At 39.1% G+C, this 20,128-nt stretch overlaps 2 protein-coding genes across 6 annotated transcripts; both read right to left on the reverse strand.

The window, feature by feature from the left end:
* Positions 1 to 210: 210 nt before the first annotated feature.
* hbp1 (HMG-box transcription factor 1) lies at positions 211 to 8,539 on the reverse strand. 4 transcript variants are annotated; one of them, XM_023427792.2, is made up of 11 exons: positions 8,457 to 8,539; positions 6,962 to 7,142; positions 6,694 to 6,874; positions 5,705 to 5,825; positions 5,439 to 5,553; positions 4,700 to 4,818; positions 4,165 to 4,321; positions 3,912 to 4,056; positions 3,057 to 3,344; positions 1,563 to 1,704; positions 211 to 1,414 (listed from the first exon to the last, which is right to left on the reverse strand). In XM_023427792.2, exons 2-11 carry the CDS (start codon positions 7,032 to 7,034, stop codon positions 1,397 to 1,399), a joined length of 1,359 nt encoding a protein of 452 aa, XP_023283560.1. In that variant the 5' UTR covers positions 7,035 to 7,142; positions 8,457 to 8,539; the 3' UTR covers positions 211 to 1,396. The 4 variants fall into 4 exon arrangements, with proteins under 4 accessions (XP_023283560.1, XP_087035864.1, XP_023283558.1 ...); XM_087179738.1 differs by having other exon boundaries at positions 8,417 to 8,466; XM_023427790.2 differs by lacking the exon at positions 8,457 to 8,539 and adding an exon at positions 7,857 to 8,330.
* A 393-nt stretch (positions 8,540 to 8,932) lies between these two features.
* On the reverse strand, positions 8,933 to 17,317 carry prkar2b (protein kinase, cAMP-dependent, regulatory, type II, beta). Of its 2 annotated transcripts, XM_023427808.2 has the most exons (11): positions 16,818 to 17,317; positions 15,626 to 15,661; positions 14,060 to 14,112; positions 13,832 to 13,915; positions 13,464 to 13,570; positions 13,102 to 13,255; positions 11,189 to 11,290; positions 11,024 to 11,098; positions 10,817 to 10,885; positions 10,566 to 10,701; positions 8,933 to 10,437 (listed from the first exon to the last, which is right to left on the reverse strand). In XM_023427808.2, exons 1-11 carry the CDS (start codon positions 17,080 to 17,082, stop codon positions 10,304 to 10,306), a joined length of 1,215 nt encoding a protein of 404 aa, XP_023283576.1. In that variant the 5' UTR covers positions 17,083 to 17,317; the 3' UTR covers positions 8,933 to 10,303. The 2 variants fall into 2 exon arrangements, with proteins under 2 accessions (XP_023283576.1, XP_023283577.1); XM_023427809.2 differs by lacking the exon at positions 15,626 to 15,661.
* Positions 17,318 to 20,128: the final 2,811 nt, after the last annotated feature.

Below are 20,128 nucleotides of genomic sequence, written 5' to 3' on the forward strand. Positions count from 1 at the left end.
CAGTCTCCAGTTAAAAGCTTATGATAATGTGTTCTTTCATTTTCTTTCAGATCCTTTTTCATCACCAGAGGAAGAGGCCAGGGTTCCAGTGAGTATAAGATTCAATTAAAACTTTTATCGTTGTCCTCATTCAGCCCAAGAGTGAATTATCATGAGCATGAGTATGATTGTTTTGATGTGGCAGAGCAGCAGAGAAACGGAAGAATAAAACACACTTTAGCTGTGTTTTATTGTGTCACCTGGAAACATCAAGCTTTACTGGTTGGACATTTAGATCAGTGGATATCGATAGCTCTTTAACCTTCAAGCAAAATTTTCTTGGTTCAGTGTGCTGCTTAAGAACACACGTGTTCATAGGCAGAAGCTGATAATAATTCAAAATAAAAGACAGGCAAAAACATGAATGTGTATTCAAACACAAAGACAAGCATCCCCAGAGGTTGTGATTACAGTTTATGAAAAAGAACCAAACACTTGGATAAGATGCAAGTTTAAAAAAAATTATTTATAATATGATACAAGGATATTTTGTGCAAGAGGTTGTTGGGGCTGTGAAACCTGTACATTATGAACAAAGCACTTAAAACTCATTAGCAACCTGAAAGCAGAACATGGCTACTGAGCCATAATTGTGTCAAATGGCTTACTATCAAGATACTAGCTGTTTTTATACAAATGGTTTCCACCAGTATACAATGGCTGTATAGGATTAGATTACATATTTATATAAAGTGCAGAAGAAATAAACACTTACAGTGAAGGCCTGAAGTGCTTTGTGACTGACTGTAAACCCACCACCACATGCTGAAAGCCTTCTCATCATATGGCCAGGTGGTTGAGCAAAAACAATCTGAAGACTTGGCAGGGCAGTATCACAAACTGTTGGCCATAGATCTGCTACAGAATATATACTGTATTATAAAATGTATGAAAGGGATTGGTAAATCTGTGCAATATATTGGATTTTACAAATATAGTCAATATGAACAGCTGTGAAAAGTTGCCTAAAATTCCCCTTTTTACAATTATAAATAGACACTTGTTGTTTACTGCTCCTTCTACACTGAAGCATAGCACCAAAGGCTCTCATTTGTCTCAACCTTGAGTATGAAATGACCTGAAATAAATGAGGATTCTATCTTATTTCAGGGGAATAATACATTAAAGATATAAGAAAATATATGCACTGTTAGTGACTAGATTACATGTTTTGTTTATAGTTCATAATTCTGGTTTGTCTCTATAATGTTTCAAGGTTACAAAAAAGAAGTGAATTCAGCATCACAGTTGAGTCTCAAAAAGACAGGAGAGCAAAGAGGCATCAAGCGGTCCATCAGACTCTGTCCGGCACCTCTCAACTCCAAAACACCAGCAGCTGGGGATTCTGGGGGATTATCTAGGTCTGCTGGGAACCCTGTTGAAAGATGACATGAACAGTAAGTATACAGCAGGAAGGACACGTGAATGAAACAAAAATGGAGTTAACATACAGTAATTTAACATTATCATGTATGTACAATCTGGATGACTACATGTTATAGTTCTGTGACTTTGGTCCTTACTGAGTTGGTTCTTTTACGTTTCCAGCAGTCTGGATTCAGTCTTTTCTGCTCCTCAGCCAGAGCTTTGGCCTCCATGGTGTACATCCTCCGCTCCTCACTCTTCATCTTCTTCCACTTATCACCCAGGATGACACTAATGGCTCTGGAGTGAAAGGTTAGAGACAGAAGATGAAAGACTCACCTTTTTCTGATTTTTGTCTTAATGGAATCTGTCTTACTTTCTTTTGCCCATTTTCGATTTCCTTTTTGTCCATGGAATATGGATAAAGCATACATATAAATGTTTTACAAGATGTGAACCTAAAGCTATCTACAATGAAAACATGTCATTACATCTTACGCCTCAGTTCCTAAATGAAGAATTAACTTACAAAAACAACATATAGAACATAATGGTACACAAAAATGAAATTGCACAGACTGCAGTGCCTGGTGATACTCCTACACTGAAATGAAAGACAAGTAACACAATAAAAAATGATCTATATTTTTCAGTGGATGTAGTGAGGTAGGTCTTCTGTCTCACATGCTGGGAGATGACTGGCTTAATGAATTGGTCCAGCACTGGTTCGGAGATAAGTGGACTCTTAAATGGTACTTCGTAAAGGAGCCAAGACCATTAGTCTTTCAGTTTAGCCACTAATCATTCACGGTTGATCCAGGTATCAGAAAATCACTTCCGTAACCTATACACTACTAAAAAATTGAAAGCATGTCCCAAAGAGTCCCCATGTAGAATTTTTTTGTATTCTTCAAGTCAATACAGGGCATCTAGTCTGTAGCTCGCCGCTTGACATCTGTAGCCCAAAACACTCATTAACTTTCAACGCAGAGAGGACCTCTCTTACAGTCTGTACTGACAGTTTTAACATTGCTCTCATACTCTGTTTTTAGTTTGTGATTGCACTCTTCAATGTTTGTTTATTAGCCACATTGGAACCATGATATGACATCTTGTAGGGGAAATAAGTATAGTATCATCATGTTTCTGTTCAATCAAATTTCACCGCACTGTGCCCCTAAAAAGGTCATGATTCGCATGCTGCAGTTTGTAGTCGAGTGGTGTGATGGTGTGCTAAAAATGGTGATGAAACAAGCTAGAATAATAACTTTACCATTTATAAACACTGTGCAGCAGTGTATCTATTGGCCAGCTGAGCACATCAAGTCATTCAGAGTTGAACAAAGGTGAAATTTAACCTGTGAATCTGCTGGAGCTGGCTGGAGATTGCAGTGAAACACATACTTAAATTTATCCACACTCAGGTTTCAATAGCGGTGGATGGGAGATAGAGAAAATATTTGTGTACTGGAATATGATGTGACTACCTTAACTGTGGGGCGGTTTCATTCAATGGACGTCTAATGTTAGTGATCAATGTTAAGACATGACACAGTGAAAGAAACATTAGACAATTCTGCCTTACAAAAAAAGGCTGCCATTTACATGGTAGTGTGATTAAGTGCACCAGAACTTATTGACTTTTTGCATACCTGTTGTCCTTCCCAGGATACATCTGTGTGTACTCCACTCTGTACTTCTTGGCAAAGAGCATGAAGGCATTCATTGGCCGCTTGCATTTTGTAGGTGTGGCACTGCTGGTTGTCCCTGAGGTGTGGCTCCTGTTTGATTTGCTACTTGAGGATTGTGGGGAGCTGGAGCGCTCAAGTTTATCACAGTCTGGACTGACGGCACCGCCGCTGGACAGGGAGGTCCTGCGCTGACGAGCCATGCTGCTGAGAACATACACTGCTGAGGAATCTAGGGGGGTGAAGTCATAACTGCAGGGAGGAAGGAAAGAAAACAGACATTTTTACACTGCAAAAGTATCTAAAAATTTCACCTTGTCATTTTACAGTTCCTCTGCACTGCAACATATACTTTTTAGTTTTCATTTGCTGTAAAGAACTGAACATTGTAAATGATTGTAGATATGCTATATAAGGAATAAATCATATTTATAAACTAATTATTGTGTTTATGATTCATATTTCTATCTTTATTTTTTGTTTACTTGAAGTTATATAAAGGAAAGATTTCACTTTCCCTGTGCAGTGTTTTATACTTTGATGTTAAGGGTGATTAGACGGCTTTAGTGAACTGTACAAGACAGCTATAAGCTAAGCACTGGCTAAGATGTGGATTATAGAACCGTGTCTTTGAGGTGTGTGTGTGTGTGTGTGTGTGTGTGTGTGTGTGTGTGTGTGTGTGTGTGTGTGTGTGTGTGTGTGTTAGACAGTGATCATCATAAGCAAAACAGGTAGATTAAAAACACTCTGCTCCTCTGATGATGACTCGCGCTCAGGTCTCTTCAATAAACTAAGAACACATTATTTAGAAGAGTGTACCTTCTGAAAGTGTCAAAGACGACTGAGTCATCACAGTTAATGGCATCTGGGTGGTTTGGTGGCAGGCACACATCCCCAAGCTGCATCTCGTAGCAAGGGATCCCATGGTGCACCACAGTAAGGCTTGGATAAAAGGAAGACCACCCTGAAGAGGACAAATGGTAAATTACAGATAAGCATAACCTATTGTCCTTTTGCAGTATATCAGCAGTATATTTTTATATACTGCAGGAGCAGGAAATAAAGCTGTTACCTTTATTTTTTACAAAAAATGGGTGATCTAGTCGGCATTCAGCTGTTAAAAGACCGTCATCAGGTGAACCAGGGTCAAACGTCAGTTTAAGAACTGCCTGGCCAAAAGATACTGTCTCTTCATGGCTCACCAACTTCAGCCCCTCTGAACCGTATCTCTGAAAATAAAGCAAAGGCCAATAAGAGAAGTCTTTACTCACCCACAAGTTGAGCTAAATGAACCCAACACTAAAGTTGAAGGAACTAATTTTTGGTGCCTGAAAAGTTTAAAAGGTTCCCATTCTGAACAAGTACATCACCACTAAAAAATCTGCAAGAATGTTTATAAATTCATGCACTCATTTACTCACTTACTGTTAGCCTGCCACCTTGTGGCCATTCCAAGCCACTGACAACCAAAGACAACCGGAATGTGTCACTCATACAGTCAACAATGCAACAATACTGAACATTAGGTAGATGGAAGGTTTTCCATAGTATAGCAAACTGTTATTAAATATTTTAAGACATACTGAAGTCACTATCAATTGCCTAACCTTAAAAGAGGAGGAGGATGGCATCATGGTTTCATCATCCGAGTCATCATCTGAATCCCGGAGTTCATCTGCTTCCTGCCACTCTACATTAGGACCTCGATGGAAGCGCAGGCGAGTTCCTGAATATCAACGCAACAATGCAACATGATGAAAAAAAGCAGATGTCAAATGATATTTATAAGAGAATGCAGGAAAGTGGGTGCAATGCTGCTGTTTGGACACAAGAGGTCAGGATTTCTTTAAAATTGTCTGAGTCTTGCTCATCCTAGCTCAGAAAATTGTGATGGGAGGATCCTTTCAGAAAAGTGTAAACAAGAGATTAGTGTCAGCACCTCTACAGCTCCTGTCCAAAACAGCCTTGATTGCATGTCTGGTTGTCATCAGCAGAGTTTAAGGCCAGAGCAGCTTAAGTCCAATCAGTAGTTTTTTGTTTTTTTTTAATCATTACAGGTATACTTTTTCTCACAATCACAATTGATTTTTAAATCTTACTGATGTAAACATTAACGAATTTTTGAAAACATTCATGAATTACTACTGTTTTCTAATGGGGAGTACATGTTTACACTAGACTGGGGATTGTGCCTTTAAGCTATGAGGCATACTTGTGAAAACCTTTATTTTCTCTCAGAAATTCTTAGAAAAGTTAAGAGTTAACTTCAATGTGTGTGAAAAAGGTGAGGTGTAAATGCATGTATGTGCACTGGTGGATGCATATGCTGTGTGTGTATTTTTGCACCTTTGAGGAAGCAATGCCAGGCTGTGGAGGGCCAGGAGTGGGACCAGGCCATGTCTTCATCATCAGAAAAGGATGAGGACATTGAGAAAACTCCAGACTCCGACTCACTGCTAGCCTGTCGCAGATAATAAAAAACATCTTATAATGACATCAGTAAAATAAACAATTTCAGCTTGCATGTTATACAGAATTTACTTGGAAATAATCACTGATTCTACAGGAATGGATGATTCTTGGGTTTTCAGAGGCTGGAAGTGAAAAGTTACCCTGACACGCCTGCGCTCCCTAAGGTGGCCTCTGGACGGGTTGGGTGCACTACTGGCTAATGGGGGCCGGGCGTAGGAATGTAAACTATTACTGTTGCCAAAGATGTGGACTGGAGATGATCTGAAAAAAATGACAATGATATCAATACACATTATTTTTTAGTTGGATAGTTAGGTCATTAGTTATTGTATCATGTGCATACAAGTGCCCACCCCACATGGATTTACAAGACACCAAGAAAATACTGTTGCAGCTGTATCAGAATTTTCCCTAAGCGATCTAGTCTGGGCAACTTGTCAACATGGGCCTAAAGAAGATAACTGTGTTCCCACTGATTTGAATCTAACACCAATCTCACGTAGTTTATGTTACTACAGGAGAGTGGGATTTGCATAGATCGAACAGGGTCTGACCCCCAATTTGTGACTGTACATTCTTTGGGCTTATAAGCCCTGAGTCTGATGTTGCACATTTTCTGTATTTAAAACAAAAAACTGGAATGGCATTTATTTCTGCTTTATTGTTGATGCTATGTAGATGTACTCTTCTGTCCGTTCCAAATAAAGATATAATTTTAAAAAAATAAATACTGTTGCAGTGCTGATACATTTGTCAGAGATGAGCATAATTTCTTACATTACATGACAAACAAAGAACTTGATTATAAGTGAACATATAGGTCATACTCTATATTTTTAATGTAGCAGCTGAATGCAATCCTGTATAAAAGTTTAGTTAGCCAGGTTCACTGTAAAATTTATTTTGTGACATCTTGGTTATAATGATGTTAAAAAATTTCCAGGGTTGTTTGATGTCATACTTTCTTAGTTATGTTGCTAATCCTGCTTTGTGGAATACCCCCCAGGTATACTAGCGTGTACTTATGTTATTACGTGCACTGTCAACTTCTAACTTCTCTTTGTGTTTATGTCACATGTATGCAATCATTAGATTTAGCTAATTTTCATGCTATTAAATATTTACTAACCTCTTATGTGGGGCATCCTTAAGCAAAGGGCTTTGAGGACTGGTGGCAATGTTGGCCAGCTCAGCAAGCCAGTTGGTGCTGGGGGAGCAGCTGAGCTCCTGGTGAGACACTCCTGCTCCAACCTGAAATAACCCTGGAGACCTCTGGTCCTCCTCCACCTCCTGCAGCTCTGGCATGTCATCTAAAGAGGGGTCAACATTAATATTCATAAAAAGAGCTCAGTCTGCTTAAATATAGAATGTGACTTCTTGCTGGTGTAGCATTTTACCATAATCCATGTGGCACCCAGGTGAGGAAGGCAGGTCTTCGTTACACTTGAGAGGATCAAAGGACTCGTCCATTCCCACAATGTTCTGCTGTTTCCCCTTTTTGTTTGTTTGTTTGATTGTTTTTGAAACTGGGTACAGGTCAGTTTACTCAGCTTCCATCATCATCCTCTGCCACGTGAGCTGGTTTTTGGCAAAACCAAAAGACAAAATTAGAGCTTTCACGAACAAAGTGAAAATGCAGCACAGTTTTACAAGGCTGTTTCAATTACTCTTATTACCCACAAGTAATGAAAATGGAGTCATTGTAATTGCATACATAAGACTGAATGGTAGTATGTGGATTTTGGACAGTAATATTATGGTTTCATTTAGGCATTATGAAAGGATCCATGCAATAAAAAGCATTAACATAATAGACATTATCTTTCAAATATTTCTGAAAACAGCAAATAAAATAATATTTCATACTGCATCTCATCAATACAAGAAACATAATGTATTGCATGAATATAATGGAAAAGGTAGGCAACCTTTAGGGAATCCTTTGTCTCTGAATCGACACAGTAAACCTCTGTAACTGGTCATGTGATCCGCTGCGTGGAGGCCTTGTTTATAAACTTAAAAGGATTTGGCGCATGCGCACCAGAGCTCATTCATTCATAACTGCGTAGCAAAAGTGATAAATATCAGAAATTCGTCTTTAAAGTGTAGTTTCGTGGCTCGAAAACACGAAGTTGAAAATAAATGTGAAGGAATATTAATGAAAGAGTAAACATGTTACGCCTATTAGAAAATTATTTGGTGTTTGAAGACATGCAACGTAAAAAAAAAACGTTTAAACATTTAAAAGAACCTCTGAGTATCAAATACATTACTTAAAAAGGAAGAACTAACCGTCATTTTGCGTTCTGACAACCGATCAACGGTCGCTGCACGGTCGGGCTAACCGTCGCCTCGACTTCTTAAACGCGGATGTAGCAGTAACATGCCGTTAATAAAACGTTTTCTTAAGTAATATCGTGTCCAAAAAGAGCGTCTGAAACCCAGGCCTGCTGTTTTCCCACTCCTCAAAAGCAGCACCAGTGTCCTCAGCTCAAACCCAGAGGCTGTCGGGTCTAACACTGTAAACAAAAGAATGTCAACAAGTTGAGGCATGACGCAACCTCTCTGCCCCGTTTAAAATGAATGACACAAAACCCTCCAGAAGCCTTTTAACAACATTTCCACGCAAATCAGAGCACATTTTACCGACTGCATGAGTTATTTTTGTATACAAAACTGCTGTCGGGAGGGTTTGTTAACACCAAAACAACAAGCGTCACAGCGAAAAAAACATTGTCGAGCACAACCTGTGATTCGACATCAAATAAGCGTGTGACAACCCTACTAAAATAACGCCTAAGAATTGCAAAGACACGGATCACATAACGCACAAGTTAAAGATGATTTCGAACCTTTTATTTCTTCGAAAAAAGTGGACAACTTCCCACTTACCAGACCTGTCGCCATCAAGAAACTCTCTGGCATTCACTCGAAGGGTGGGAATGAATGGTTTCAGAGGACGCCTCCTATTGGTGAATACGAACGCCAATAACAAAAATCCGGGTATTCTATTGGTCGATACTGTTGAGAAAAATATAGAAGGTGGGGTGAAGTTTGTTGATCATCGTATCATTGGATGAAAGTACATGCCTGTTACTACCCAGTAACAGCTGATTGGCAATAACAGGAACAATACATGGTTATTTTTTATCTGCAATGTTGCACGTACAGCAAAATATACTTGCACACATTGCATTCTAGATTTTGTTTACACTTGTAATTAAATCGCTTTAACTTAGTACTACAAGATCAAGTGAATGGTTGTATGGATATAGAATGAATTAATGATAAGTGAGTGAATTGTGAATGAAAAGGTTTGATCTTGTACTATTTCTTTATTGCAACAAACATGTATGTGACACGAAAAATAGAAAAAAAAATGTTCTTTATTGACATGAAAAGTGAAACATACAGTACTTTCAGCCAGTATTATGGGTTTGCCCTCAGAAATGACCAGTACTACCTGCACAAAGGGGGGAAATAAATTCAGAATGTTTAAATTTTAAACCAGCTTTAAACAGTTTAAGCTGCAGTAAACCACAGACAAAATACAGAAGACTTCAATTATTGATTTTAAAAAGAGAGAGGAAGGAGAGAGAGAGAGAGAGAGAGAGAGAGAGAGAGAGAGAGAGAGAGAGAGAGGACCCACATTAAATTCCTGTTGAGATGGGACATCAGAATATGTGTTTCCAAACAGTATAAGTTGTTGGCAGAGGTAGACAGCAATAATGGATGTCATAATCATAATATATGTTTCACCGACACAACAGTATGACTTAAATTTGACATTAAAACACAGGAAAATCATTTGTGTCAAGACATTGCCTATAATGACTACAGTCTAGTGGGGCGACTTATTAAATTAAAGGTGGGCCTATATAATAACAGTAAATACTCATTTTCAAATTGTACAGCAATGTGTTGTATGTGTTGTATATTCTTACAAAACTATTTTTATTTTTTATTTTTATTTTTTGAAAAAGCATAATATTAGGCTAACAGCCACACACACTTACCAACAATGATATACAGTTTATGAACACGTATTCAAGGGATTAAATCTTATGATAAACAAAAATGCATTTTGCAAAAATGTTAAAGTATGGCCAAGTCTACATTCTGCTGTGATCAAAATGTGAAAGATGTTATTCAAACACAGAATCAAATCAACTTCCTTTACAATTTGTTTATCTTTTCTCATGTCGGGGCGCTCTTGTACCAGTGCGCCTCATGCTGCTAGTGTTAGTGCTCTTGCCAAAAAAATGACAAGAGAATGTGACATATTTGCTCACAATTTTCCAGTAAGAAATTAGCTTTGGCATCCGGTTTTAACAAACAATGTTTAGAAATTTACAAACAATATTATACTGTACGTATAACTAGAACACTGTGGAGATAAGGTGAGAATTAACAAAAGTGTTCAGTATACAGACAAATAATGCATCTGACACTGGCAAGTAAAATGTACACTTACATCTTTAAGGTGAAAGTCGTGATAAATCTAATTTAATCAAGCTTTAAGCAATTCTGCTTTGGCTTACTTTAGTCATAACACTCTTTGCTAGAATGAACTTTATCTCATATGGGAATCTGTACTCTGGTTTATTTATCTGATACACAAATATTGTAGTGGGTATTCACATTTCTTGTAAGAAAAGCCTTTTAAGTAGTTATGGGGGAAAACATCCATACAAGCCTTTTATTTTTCATCCACCTATTTATGGTCCATTGGAGCCGTCTCATGCAGTTTGCTGCTCAATCTCAGGGCTACTTCCAAACAGGGTGACCAGCTGCTCCTCATAGTTTGCAATATTTCTCTTCATGATGTCCATGCACGGGCCCAGCAATCTCTCGAAGGCTTGAACATCCATCACTGAAAAACAAAACAAAAACCAAAAAGAGCAGAAGGAGAGTGAGTAGCGTAAAGTAACAAGTGGTATACTGGAAGATTTACAGGTTGGACTCAATGTATGAATGATTACAAAATTGCACAAAATGTACCCAGGCATTTGACACTCCCCACAGCATATGCCGAAGCAGCTCTAGGCTTGTTTGTGACAAGCGCCAACTCCCCAAAATACTGGCCCCTAGAGCATGTGGCAATATCCACCTCCTCTTCCTCTTGGTCTTTTTTCGTCTGGTAAGAAAAAAAAATCACACAATAACATACCAGAAAACACCACAGATTTTTTTTTTTTTAGTCAGAAGGTTTTTGACTCTTAGAAATTAAAAGGGAGACAGATCAAACATACCCTGCTTCTTTTCATGGTGATTCTAACTTGGCCAGACTCAACAATGTAGAAGCAATCTGCTAAATCACCCTGTAACACAAAGCATTAAAGCAATAGTAAATAATCTTTAAAAAAGAAAAGTAGGTGACCCTGTTTACATAAATGCTCTCCTGAAACAGAAAGTGAGAAGACCAATCCACGAATAGAACATACAAAGAGACTCATCACCTGAGCAATAATCTGCTGTGAATCACTGTACACCCTGGTGGATAGCACATCTACAACCTTCATTCTCTCTGAGAGCTGTGGATGAAAAGATGGTTGACAATGTTTTTTGCTGTAGATAAATACTGCAGTTTTTTAAGGCAGGAGGGAAAAGCCTAATCTCCAAACCTCTAATGATGTAAGCAGTGGTAGCGTTTCAATGAATGCCTCATACAGCTTCCTCTTCTTGGCATTGTTCTTCACTATGATCCTCCTGAATGTCAGACGATCCTTAAACAGAGATTTAAAGAAAAGGAAAAAAGTCAGGTTTGTGTTTAAAGGCCCAGTGAAAAGGTAAATACATTTTTACACATGTTTTACACATGCATTAATCATTTGTAAGTATATGTCCTTCATACCCCCCCCCCCTTTTCGATGACTCGTCTTGAGCCATACATTACAGAAGAATAATGATTATTAAAATATACATGGCAAAAGTGATTGCTTTCCCTGCACAATCTAGCATTCAGGTTGAGTGGACAGTGACACTCATTTACATTTTCCCTACAGTTCCAGGTTCTTCTGGGCACCTTTCACCAAACAATAACTGACATGAAACACCATTTTGCAGTAGGGGTCGCTGTAAACCAGATTTTAAGTAAGTTCTCCTGTGAACCATAACACCACTCAGGATATTTCAACCATGTGTCATCCTGCTTCTTTCAGTGATAAACCTTTATAATTCACAAGGTTGTAAGTAATTTCAGCAGGATTATATGCAGTTTTGACACATATAATGGCCAGCAACATGGTAGATGATTACATGCTGTACTGCTTAGGGCGCCCTCTAGCAGGCAAAACAAAAACATTCCCACCCAAACATGCCAACATGGCCAGTAAAGTCAGTCCTTGGCCATAGAATTCAGAGTACTGTAGATTTAATATACTATCAGGCTACCACTGAATTACCGTTCACTTTAATCCCAGGCATAAATCAGACTCTAATCACAGCTGTTACAATTGTCTGCTGTTTGCAGAGAAGCCCCTCAGCAGTGCTATCCCTCCTCGACCTTAAGGGGATTGTTAGTTGAACAGAGCTGGCTGCTTGTTCACAGACTCAAACACTCAGTACAAGTGCGCAGGTCGACGGGGGATACAGCTGCAACCTGCCCAGTCTGCGCAGCGATGACATAACAAAGCTGTTACCCACAGTTTAAGGACACGACCCTCACTGAGTCATTAATAAAGAAGCTGCTTCACAGAAAGAGATCAAGTAGCAACTGAATATTCAAGACAGCTGTTCTGGATACGATTCATGAAATAGCTGGATGTTGTTTAGGAAAAATACCAATAAATTGAAACTCAAAAAATCATAATTATGCTCTATGATAGTGCTGGCAGCCCCACTTTTCATATTTGGATCATTTATAACCTCTTAACTCAGCTGCCTGAGTTCATCTGAAGTGCATACTTGATAAAAGAGACAAGTTTAGCCCTGTTTATCTATACTGATCTGATGGCAGAGCTTTCTGAATGGGCTTCAAAATGTTTTTTGTAAGACACCTGTATTAACATTCATGAATATAGTTTTTTCATATTCAGTTTGTACGTTCATTATATGCTTCAATATATGAATTAAGAAGATATATAATCAGGGGCGTCGTGTGGCGTAGTGGTCTAAGCAGGCGCCCCATGTGTAGAGGCTAGAGTCCTCGCTGCAGTTGGCCCCGGTTCTAATCCCGCATCGGACGGCCCTTTGCTGCATGTCATTCCCCCTCTCTCTGCCTCCCCGTTTCCTGTCTCTCTCCACTATACTGACAAATAAAGGCATAAAAAGCCCAAAAAATATACTTTAAAAAAAAAAAAAAGAAGATATATAATCATTTCCAGCCGCATGATTAGTGCTCTCTCACTTTTAGTTGCATTCACTTTTAGTATGTTGTGTCAGTCACACGAAGTGATCTCCCTTATGACACCAGGTACCAACACTGTCACAAACAACCTGGATGTTTAAATCCCGACAACTGACAGAACCGCCTGTTATAAAAACCTGAGCACGGGGCCAACCGTGCTCTTGCATGATGATTTCGTGGAATACTCACTAGGCACCAAAGGGCTCCAGGCGAGATGGCGATTATTGTGGCTGCCCTGGGGGTGTTGTACATCAACGCTAGCTCTCCAAAGCTGCCTCTGTTGTCATAGCAGCCTACCATCTTCTCTGTGCCATCAACCTTCACGAAAATGTTAAACGTCCCACTGAATGAAAAAACAAAGGAAAAAAAAAAATCGCAAATCAGAGAAAATATAAACACGTCAGCCATATTGGTGTCTCCTGAAATCTTCAGTCAGCAAGAAGCATTGATTTTACAGCATTTTTTTATAAATATATTCAGTTTCATCACAATTTATTTCACAATCAGTAATTTGATTCAGGATAAAAGTATGTAATCATGTGAGAATTTACCTTTCAATAACATAAAAATTATCCCCGTCATCATCTTGATCAATGATGTGCTCCCCCTCTGTGCAGAACTTCTCAAACATGGCATCCAGCACCTGAGACATCTCTTCCTGTATGGTACAGAACAGCAGCGTTTAACAAAAAAGACCCAGTAACTTATTTGAACCTCACATGTTGAAACTATCATGTAGAATCAACTCAAGCGTGCTGTTTCAGCTACTTAAAAATAACCATCTTTAAAAACCATGCATAGTGCACTGAGCTGTGGCAAAAAGCTGCTGGCCTCAGGCCTTGTTCTCCTTTGTGCAATTTAAGAGATGGCAGAGCAGAAACCAGAGGAGCAAAGAGGGTTTACTGAATAATCCACTCACCGGATCCAAATTCTTGAACAGAAGAATGTCCCTACATGCTTCCTGTAGTCTCTGTCTCTGCTCATCTGTTTTTGGGTGGGTGACCTGCAAAATAAAAAAACACACCTGTGATGTGGCCCTGAGGTAGATTACATAGAACAAGTCATATTGCTCACCATTTTATTCAGATTCAGAGCTACAGTCACACTCAATGGAAAATACAAACTAGATAATTGTGGCACAGCCTACCCTTGGCTCTTTATCCTCCTCATCTTCATCAGGATTGAATGCCTCAGCACACACTGCATGACAGAGTTCAACAAATGAATGAACTGTTCAGTCACTACCTGACAGTAGATAAAAAAAAAAAAAAAAACTTTACATTTCTGTCCCCGCTCCCACATTTGATTTCTCTTGTTGATAAATTTTTATTTTGTGCAGTGGATCCAGTAAATTGTACTGCTGGGTTTTATTGTATTCTATGGATTTCAAGTCATATTGCTTGTCTTATTTTATCAGTTATTGACAGTGTAATTGTTTGTAATTTGAATCATTTGTTGATTGGCTGTTGCAGCCTGTTGTTCAAGATGTTGTTCATATGGCAAGTTTAATGCCTGTTTAAGGTCTATGAGGTCTTTGCTTTTTCAATAAACCCCATGCTTTGGGGATAAAAGAGACTGTAGACAAACACAGAGGCAAGCCTAAGGTGTATACCACATAACTGTAATGTCCACAGTGTCAGTTCATGGGCATTGAACCCTTATTACATGTCATACTTCGCTCTCTCTCTCTCTCTCTCTCTCTCTCTCTCTCTCCACCACTATCAAACAAAGACAAAAAAATGACCAAAAACATAATCTTGAAACAAAAATCATATTCAAGTGGTCCAGCAGCACAGCTCTCATCCTAGTCAAACGACGAAAGTCGAAACCCAGGGATGATTCACTTTCATTTCACGCAAAAAAATCATTCAATAAACACATCTTTTCTTTGTGTGTGGGGATTTTGGGTGGGGTTGGAGGGATGCAGTGATTGTAGTGGCACATTTCCTTTCTGTTTTAACTGCAAGATAACAGATAACAAAACGTTATTTGAGCGAATCTGACATCATGTAGACTCGAGTTGAATTATGCCTTATGTTTCGGTTCATAAATGTGGGAACATTTATGTTGATTCTGAAAAAACAAAAAAACATGTTGCTTAAAAACCCCTGAAACCTTAAAATATCTACATTCCAGTATCAATACTCTGTTTAATCAGTTTTTATTTTTATACAAGTAGCCTATATATTTCTTTGGCTTAATTTTTAGTCCACGTTTTAGCCATTGTTGTGTCCTATGCAGCGGATGTTCATTTCCCATCCTGAAGTGATATAAGATAAGAAATCAATCAAGCTTTAAGTGTTACTTGCTCATACTTTCCATTCAAACATCCCACCATCAGTCCTAATACAGCAAAGATACTTTTGTGAAGCTATGACCTTACTATTACCATGAGCAAGAGATTAATATTAGTAGTAATACTTGTCTGGATCTTCCCACCCACATCACTCAATGACATTATTAACCTGGCTCCAGACAAAGTGGTTTCACAAACTAATAAATCAGCATTATTACAATCAACTGAAGACAGCGAGAAAAGACAGATGGAAAAATACTTCAATATTGCTTGTACTGGAGCAAATCTGACGCAGTCTCAGTGCTTATATGTCAAACAAGTTTTATATATTTCCAGCACTGACACTGTCCAGAGTTTTTCTCTCGATGAAACAGGCTTTTAACAGCCGGCTTAAACAGGAGGTGAATGACAACTCACCTGATGCTCTTCTGATGAATCTGTTTATTACCGGGGCTACAAAAGCATAAAGAATATATTAACATGTTAGATTTCATCATGAAGTGAATCTGCCTTACAGTAACTCAATTATAACTGGAGAGGATGAAGTTAATGCTCTAGTTTTCTCCATCTGTGGGGGCACATGTGTGGCAGAGTATACCCAGCCCTGTGCTCATTAAGGATCCATATTCATTTGGGTAAAACCTGAATAAGGCCAGCTGCTTTGAAGTGCGTTTTGCCTCTTTCAATCAAATTTAAATGAGAAAAAAATTTAAATGTAAAACACAGCAAAAAGTGCCAAGCTCAGACACAATAGCTCGGTATGAAATATACATTAGATAGGAGGTCTCACCCATTAATAGGCTGCCAGCCAGTGTTGTCCAAGGAGGAGGCTCATTGAAATATCATTAAGACAAGACACTAGAGGTGTGATGGTGCATGATGAAGAACTAAAAATACAACAATAGTTAGTTTAATGATTGAATATAGAGTCCTTATGTAATCATTGCATCCAGCCTTGTAGACCCCACCACTCATTGGGATGCTGTGTCAGAGCTCTGGGTTGCTATGCTACTTGCTGCACCTTATGGCAATCCAGCACTGGCCATTGTGTTAAATATGACCGCAGTTTAGGAAGAACAAATGAATCCTGGGCAGTCACAGTCAGGGTTTCTGTTGCTTACATCACAGCAGAGCTTCAGTTTTCTATCTTTATGTGCTTTGTCATATTTTTGATACATGAACAGGGTAGGCCCATCTGGCCTGCGGATGGAACAGAAAATATTCAGACGACCTATAGAGGTGCAGGGTCTGTTTAAAAACACACACACACACATACACACACACACAGTCCCTTGATTCTGCAGCTGCTGTTTTTTTTTTTTTTTTTTAACGTTGTCATTGTAACAAAAACGTGTCTGCACAGATGAAGAGCAAGACATGTTCATTAAGCATCATTCAGCCTCCGTGACCATATATGGCCAATGACAGAGCCGTGGTGGATGCAAGGTGGCGAGCGCTGGAGCATCACTGCGCTCAATGTGTTCCTTAGCGTCTTCCACGGAGCAGGAGCCGCGCACACAGCCATACACGCTCACTATTCACATTAAATTAAGGTCATCCACATTCACATTCGGTATCTTCCTGACACATTGTAAATCTATAAGCCTACCTATGAATTCCTCGTCATCGTCGTCGTCCTCCTCTCCGTTTTCCGAATCGATCTGCATGGCTTCGTCAATGAAATTGACCGCTTTTCCAGGTCTTGGGGCCGAATTTTGGTCATTGCCAAATGAGGCCTCTTTGGTCTCACTGTCCTTCAGCTGGGTGAAGTACTGTAACGCAAACTCGAGCAAATCCCTGGGCTGATTCCTCAAAACTTCCACGGTAAAGCTCTGTAACAGCTCCGTCAGTCCTTCAGGAATTTCTATACTCATTCCTGTTATCAGTCTATGAATGTGGACTAAACCGGTTTGCTGCGAATTTGAAACGATCAAACGCTCACGGATAGGATTTTTTTTTTCTTAAAAAGCCTTAAATTAGCAGACGAGTGTAGTCAGGCCACCCAGTCAGCAAGCCATCAACAGCGGATCCTCTCTTTTCCTTGAATGAAAATGGCTCTGGATTTTTGGTCCAAGCATCTTCTGCTGCTTCTGGCTACAGGAAACCCACGCATGTGACCCAGGAATCCATGGCAACCACCTATCCAGGGATTGCGTATGAGCAGCAGCAGCAGCAGCAGCGCAGAAACTGCAGTCAGTCGCAAAATACAAATGATGAGAAAGAGAAACCCTCGGGAAGATCAGTCAGAGCTCGGTTTGCACTGAGAGAGATGAGAAGAGATAGAAGTTGTCCATATCATTTGTGTTGTCCAGTGAGTTTTACATGTCATGTTCTGTGGCCATGCTCGTTTTTTAATCTACTGTGTTTATTCACACAGGCCCACAGTAAATGCCTCACAACACCTTTAAATAATGATAATGATATAAAATAGGCATATGAAATAAAAAAAAAACATAATTAATACAAATATGAAGCTGTTCTATATCATATTAATAAACAGGAAATTCAGAAAAATCAATATAGCCATGTGATCTACTGTATATGATTAATTTATAATGGGATCAAACAGGTGAAAATGAAAACAGCTGCAATGTTCTGGAAGAAGAGTGAAACACAGTCTTGCATTCACATTGTAACTCCAGCTATTATTAATTAAATTCATTAACTAATTAATAGCCTTGAGGCAAAGGCTCATCATAGAGGGACTATCCCTTTGATAGCACTGGGAGTTTGGACCCGGTTTGTTATTCCAGAGAGAGAAAAAAAAAGATAAATCTGATGCATATTTTAGTGTCACGGGACCTTTCAGAACATTGTGGCTCCCAGGCAGATTGTGTGTGCTGCCAGGAAGTTTCATTACAGAGTGAAACATTCAGTATCGGAAAGAAACTGACGAAAATATACTTGGAATGAAACTAAAACATGGCTGTCAGCACACCTTATATAGTCATCTATGGAGAGCCCATTGCATTGAAAGTAACAAGTGATGCAGTTATTTGGGTTTTAAAGATACTGATCAATGAATATAAGTTATGTTTCCAAAATGGATAAAGCAGTATTTCTTAGAATCTGGGCCTTCCTTTAGACTTTCTCACAATAACAGGAAATCTGAAATCTAGGATTTATATGTTCCCCTTGAACCTGTAAAACTGGTAACTCTCTCCAACTGTGCCCTCAACTTTAACTTTTAGTTCTCAGGCTACTCAACCCATCTTTATATAGAGCATAGAGCACTTTAAACAGTTGATTCAAAGTGCTTTACAACAGAAATCATGACAAAAACACAGAGAAGACAAGCTCCTACAACGAGACAGCAAACAACATTTACATCCAGGAAAAATACTGGATCAGGTTAGATGAGCCACATTTAGAATTCAGCAAATAAAAGTGATTTTAAGTGAAAAAGACGATATGGCAGGAGGAAAAGAAAATCCAGAAATCAACAGGTACATCCCCCCAGTTTTCAGTCCCGTAGTTAAAGACAGAGAAGCATTTCAACAGAAGATCTGAAGTTAGTGTTTTGACTGGGACACATGGCGGTGCAACTGTGGCTGTATGAAAAAACCCTGTGACTGCCAGATGTGTGTGCCATATTGTAGGGATTATCATGGGGAGCTGGGCTTTGATGGAGGTGAGCAGAAGGCAAAGACAGATGAAGGAATAGTTCTACAGGTTAACAGCAGGGAATCACTTGAGAAAGAAAAAGTCTACCAAAAGAGCACAGCTATTATCTACTATGCTTATCAGACCTCTGTGCCACTTTGGCTCCACTATGAGACCCCTCCCCCTGCTGTGGCCCATATCTGTCACCTTTTATTAAGAGGGCACAACATTTTCTAACTCAGGCAAACATATGGCACGACCGTGGACTGACCTGTAATGCAACACTGCTGCAGCTTAATCTGCTATAAAGTCACCGTTCAAAGTTGCAGGTTTCCACTGCTGGAAGCAAATGGATTTGATTTGGATGCGTACAGTACAACCCCATACTGGTATAGAGGACATTAGAGACAATTATTAGGAGAGAACAAACCCTGTGCATCCGCCCTGCTCTCTGAACCATAGATCCTAAAGATTGCTTCTGCTTCATAACAGATCAGTGGAGCTTACAGCTGTGGAACTACTACACTTCAAAATGCAAAGAAGTTCTGAATCGTACCCACATATGTGGTAATTTGTGTATATACGAGCAAGTAGTAGCCTCTGTTGACATTGTGAAGAAGGCTCAGTATTTACAGAACAACAGGAGGCAGTCAATCACGGGACCAACAATTTTTAGTAACAGTGCAAAGAGGCCGACTTCAGTGGTTCAGCCTTGGGGATATAAATTCAGACCGGGTGTGGGGATTCATTCATCTCTGAATGTGGGCCATAGCTTGGCCCATATCTTTCACATCCAAAGGAAATGTGCTGACTGGGTAGCTTATCCACACACCAACACATCGTCCTGAGTGTTTCCTTAATTTCCGGGCTGCTATGAAGGCAGCTTCTGATACTCTTCTCTAAGGTTATAATCAGAGTTTTTTCCGAGTGGAAAAACAATAAATTTGGGACAAAACTTGCTCACACACTATATGCACAGTGACTGATAAAAAAAAAATGATGGCCTTAAAGATATAGTGAACTTAAAATTGAGATAATATGACTAAATAATAGTGAGCTACCTGAATGATAAGAATGATAAATTCTTGCTATAGTACTACCTGAAGCCAAAGAGTTGTTTTCTTCACTTTGCTTTGTATTGAATATTATAACTACTCATTAAATTCAATCCAAAACCTTAAAACTGTAAATTAGTACCTAAGTTAAAAACTCAAAATGACAGAAATCTGCTCTTTTAATAACAATTGAGTCACTAAAGTATTATTCTTCTAATGCCATTCATATTTTCAAAATGTGGGTGACTGTGTCACCTAGTGG

This window comes from Seriola lalandi, unplaced genomic scaffold, assembly GCF_002814215.2.
Source record: "Seriola lalandi dorsalis isolate HSWRI2012SDOR001 ecotype SW California unplaced genomic scaffold, Sedor1 jcf7180002054862, whole genome shotgun sequence".
In the NCBI taxonomy this organism is placed as follows: Eukaryota; Metazoa; Chordata; class Actinopteri; order Carangiformes; family Carangidae; genus Seriola; species Seriola lalandi.

Coding starts and splice junctions, on each gene's coding strand:
- hbp1 (XM_023427792.2), bottom strand. CDS start 7,034: ATGGACGAGTCCTTTGATCCTCTCAAGTGTAACGAAGACCTGCCTTCC. Junction 5,826..6,693: donor AAGGATGCCCCACATAAGAG/GTTAGTAAATAT, acceptor CATTTTTTTCAG/ATCATCTCCAGTCCACATCT. Junction 4,819..5,438: donor CTGGCATTGCTTCCTCAAAG/GTGCAAAAATAC, acceptor GTTGATATTCAG/GAACTCGCCTGCGCTTCCAT.
- prkar2b (XM_023427808.2), bottom strand. CDS start 17,082: ATGAGTATAGAAATTCCTGAAGGACTGACGGAGCTGTTACAGAGCTTT. Junction 11,099..11,188: donor CACTGCTTACATCATTAGAG/GTTTGGAGATTA, acceptor TTTCATCCACAG/CTCTCAGAGAGAATGAAGGT. Junction 10,438..10,565: donor GGGGAGTGTCAAATGCCTGG/GTACATTTTGTG, acceptor TTTGTTTTTCAG/TGATGGATGTTCAAGCCTTC.